At 45.6% G+C, this 4,748-nt stretch overlaps 1 protein-coding gene across 1 annotated transcript; it reads right to left on the bottom strand.

Annotated features, from left to right (window-relative positions):
* Positions 1 to 268: 268 nt before the first annotated feature.
* On the bottom strand, positions 269 to 1,069 carry LOC128745922 (uncharacterized). Its single transcript, XM_053842984.1, has one exon. It carries the CDS (start codon positions 1,067 to 1,069, stop codon positions 269 to 271), a length of 801 nt encoding a protein of 266 aa, XP_053698959.1.
* Positions 1,070 to 4,748: the final 3,679 nt, after the last annotated feature.

Genomic DNA, 4,748 nt, shown 5'->3' with positions numbered 1-4,748 from the left:
ATCATAATCGCACGAAGCGAGAGCTAGAAACAGTTCATTAGTTTTGGTTCGTAGCCCCCTAGTGTTTTGATAAAAAATTGTCAATGAACGAACGGTGCGAGTGTCGGGTGTGTGGCTATCAGCTGATATTTTTTTGCAAGTTCGATTTTGTTCCGTTGTCGAATCATTTATTAAAACGACGTTACTGTGTAGAGTCGTCGGTCGGGATAGTGTGCGTGCGATACAAATTTCAGTGGTACATACATACAAATATGGTGGTAGTTTCTGCTTATTGCGATTGAATTCCACCCGGCGTGGATGGGAATCGAAAGAACGTGCGTGTACTAGCAGTGTGCTGAAAATCAAACGGTCGGAATATAATTCCTTTCTGCCAGGTCGATCTGGACAAAGCTAAATCTTTTAAATCCATCTCGACACCAGCTTTGAAAGAAACAAACGTGAGTTCCTCCAGTGTTTTGCCTTTTGGAACCAGCTTAACCACGTCCACTGTTTTCTCTGTGTTGAGATTGTTTCGTACAAGTTTTTCGATCTGATTTACCGTTGCTTGAGGATCAAACCCGGATAAATACAACCAAAACAACTTCTCCTTTTTAGCCGCAGCCAGTGGGATAGCATCATCAGGCTGAATATCTCTTGTGCCTTCTGTGGCATTATCGCGCTGCTGTGACGGTTCGTCCGGAATTATTAATCGTGGCCGTTTGCGTGAGTTTGTCGTTATCGGAATTCGAGGAGTAGTGGGCATGGGAGTTCGCTGGAGAATTGTGTTTATTTTCGTAGTGTTGAGTGTAATTTCATTACGCAACTCATCCAGTACTTTGTTTTGATCTTCAACCATTGCCTGCATAGCGTTGTTAGTAGACGAAATGGCTTGACGAAAACGAGCGTTACTCATCATTTTCGTACAGGCATGGCACATCCAAAACAATTGTGAACTACCGGCGATAGCATCTCTTGTTTCAGCAGTTATACGAGCGCACTTCAGATGGAAAGCGGATTTACAGAAGCCATTGCAAACAATTTCGTTAGCTTCCACTAGATTACCGGCACAACCCCAACAAATAGACTCCATTGTCTTTTCTACTCCTTCGCTATTCATTAGGAAAGCAGTGTAGTTTAATGCAGTTTTTTCACTTATAACTCCTTCAAAGCGTTGTACTCCAATAGATACCGATGAAGCGACGAAAGATGCGTTTGATACGTTATGCTCAGCAACAACAAAATCCGGGAAAAAGCAGAAAAACGTAGAATTAGCAGTGATAGAAAACAACAACTAGCCAATTGCCTACCTCACACATACACCTTAATAAGATTATCTAAAACTTTCTAGAACATACTATAGCTCTAAATCATCAAATTAGAAAGTTAAATTTTGCAGCGCCACCTGTGTTTGAGTTCCGAACTAATACTAACCACCAGTTGCTGCGTCTATTAATATACAGAAATTCTTCCGAAGACGCCATATTGAAAAAAACACTATGAAAAGAGTTATTAAAAAAGTTCACGATTCCAGAGCAATCAAACCACTGTGCATTCGTTCGCAAAAATACATCAATCGCTGATCGAAGTTCATGAAATTATTGTTTCATTATCGCTGGGTTTAACAATTTATAAAATTCTTTAAATATGTCGAAGAAGTCGACTCGTTCTGGCAAAGCATTCGATGTGCCCGCACCAGGAATGGTAGAGGAAATAGGAGATAATCCCGTCACCGGAGCCGTGACGTGCACTGCAGGTGGTACGCCGTCCGTCGTTGTTGTTTCCCCTCCTAATTCTGTAAAGCAGGTAAATGCTGACGTTGCTAATAGTAATAAAAATCCTCTACAAACTAAGACGACTACGAAAGGCACTGTCAATTATGGCAAAAGCGCCGCCGGTACCGCGATCGAAGTCAGGCGCAATCCAGTTCGCGACGTTCGTCGAAATCGGGATTGCCAGTGTCAGTTGTGTGAAGAGCGTGATAACGAAGAAATGATGCAGTGTGATGGTTGCGATCGATGGTATCACTTTGTCTGTGTGCACGTTTCGGAAGATATCGCGAATGTCAGCTGGGTCTGTCCGAACTGTAAGGAGGCAAGCGTCCCTCTCACTGATACTATCAATACGTCGACCGAGCAGCAGAGACCAAATCCACCCCCAAAGAAGACGTTATCAGTACACTCGAAGAGCAAGGCTAGCTCTAGGAACAGTGACGCTAAAAGGATTAAGGCACTCGAACTAAAGAAGCTTGAGGAGGAGCTCGAGTTGGAGAAGCGGTTTCTCCAAAAGAAATACCAGTTATTGAAGGCTCATGGCAGTGAGACTTCTACGGAAGCTGGCGACGTCGAAGACAACGTATCCAAGGTCGAGCAGTGGTTAACAGATACCGAACATCACGGTGAAGATTCCGGATTAGTAGAAGATGAGACAAATGGGCAAATACCAAATACAACGGGAAAACCCGAGGAGCACCACGCTTCGGATGTCATCCATCAACAGCAAAATCCATCGATCCTTCGTAATAACCAACTCGCTAAACATCAACGGAGTGGTTTGTTTTCACAGCCTGTGCTACGGGCCAGCCAACCGAACGTACAACCGTTTAATCAAGGTAGTCAGTATAATCGTACCCTGCACGGTTCCCATTCCCTGAGTGTTGAGCAAACGCGATTTACTGAGGCCGATCCGCAGATACAGCAGACAGAAATTTAACAGTCGGAGAGTTACACTCCACGTGCCAACGATGTGGCAACGGTCAGACCAGCGATGATACCGAATGGTTGCAATCAGCAATGTTATCAAGATGTTCGAGACCAAGATCCAGCGAGGGTTTCGCATGCACCTGCAATTAATACAGCCTCATCGAATAGCCACGCCAGGACGTCTTTCGTCCCTTCAATGAATCTAGGCACGTTTGAGGAAGGAAACCATTTCATTCCAGGTCAGCGTTCGACTCCGCTTCGATTGGGACGTCCGGAATCGGACCTTCAAACTACAACCCACCAAGAAACTGTTTGTATTCTAAACCGGAGTCAAATCGCAGCTCGTCAGGCGGTGTCCAAGGATCTCCCCGAGTTCAATGGAACATTAGAAGAGTGGCCTTTAGGTCAGCGTTCGACTCCGCTTCGATCGGGACGTCCGGAATCGGACCTTCAAACTACAACCCACCAGGAAACAGTTTGTATTCTAAACCGGAGTCAAATCGTAGCTCGTCAGGCGGTGTCCAAGGATCTCCCCGAGTTCAATGGAACATTAGAAGAGTGGCCTTTATTCTATTCCATGTTCAATGCATCTTAGCAGATGTGCGGATTCACGGACGAGGAAAATATGCTAAGGCTGCGCAAATACCTAGAGAGGAAAGCGCTGGAAGCGGTAAGGTGCGAGCTACTCCATCCGTCGAACGTAGTAGACGTATTGTGTACACTTAAAATGTTCTACGGTCGTCCGGAGGCTATCGTACAGTCGATCGTTAAGAAGATCAGAAGTATGGCTCCACCGAACATGGAAAAGCTTGAGACGGTGGTAAGCTTTGCACTAGCAGTGAAGAATATGGTTGCTACAATCAAAGCTTGTGAAATCGACGACTTTATTTACAATTCGTCTCTTTAATGCGAGCTAGTGGAGCGGTTGCGGTCATCACTAAGATTAGACTGGGCGAGGTATACGCGAAACGCTACGAACCAAAATCTCGCTACTTTTAGCACCTGGTTGTATGCAGTAGCGGAAGATGCAAGCGCTGTAGTAGGGGATATCGGAAGGGATCAACGAACTCAAAGTTTCAAGAAAGATGGGTTTCTGAACTTCCATTCTGAGTCAACATCGAAAACTGCAAAACCAATCGAGGCACCCGGAAAGCATGGACCGTCTCTCTCAAAGCATTCGGTCAAGGAACAGTGCATAGTATGCAAGGGAGATTGTCGGATGGTAGCAAAATGCAGCACTTTCGCAGGATTAAGTTACGACTCAAAATGGGCGACAGTGAAGTGCCTTCGAAAGCACAACGGTTCCTGCAAGCGACAGAAGAAGTGCGGTACGGACGAATGCACGTTCTTACATCATACACTACTCCACAATCCGGAGAAGAACCAGAATCCGAGATAATCAACATCGTATCCTTCAACGACATCGCCCCCTCAAATGAGTGCACCAGATCCGTGCTGCAATGTTCACCAGGGTCAGTCCGCTGTTTTATTCCGCATTGTACTAGTCATCCTTTATGGACCAAAAAATACTGTACAGAATTACGCGTTCATCGATGACGGATCCGAGCTAACGTTAATGGATCAAGACTTGGCAAACGAGCTAGGCATTAAAGGCCCGAGAAAGTCTTTGTGCTTGAAGTGGACCGGTGGAACCGGCAAGGTATAAGATGGATCCCAGCAAGTAAATCTGCAGATTTCCGGTACACAAGGCTCAAAGAAATATGAACTACGTGGAGTGTACACAATGTCCTACCTCCAAATCCGCCCGCAAACGTTAGTGCTACCTGAGATGCAGAAGAAGTATCCACATCTGGCTGGAATACCACTTGAAGCATACCAAGACATCAGTCCACGGATCCTGATTGGCTTGGACAACGCAAAACTGGGATACGTAATTAAGAGTCGAGAGGGGAAGCAAAACGAACCGATCGCCGTGAAAACCCGCTTAGGTTGGATGGTGTACGGTAACTGTGCTGGTAAGAAAGAGGCGGCTGGGTACTAGAATCATCATAGTGTACAAACGTGTGAATGCGACCACGAGCACGACGAGAGTCTCCACAAGCCAATGAA

The sequence above is a fragment of the Sabethes cyaneus genome, chromosome 1 (assembly GCF_943734655.1).
Source record: "Sabethes cyaneus chromosome 1, idSabCyanKW18_F2, whole genome shotgun sequence".
In the NCBI taxonomy this organism is placed as follows: Eukaryota; Metazoa; Arthropoda; class Insecta; order Diptera; family Culicidae; genus Sabethes; species Sabethes cyaneus.
This window is presented reverse-complemented; position numbering and strand designations above follow the sequence as displayed.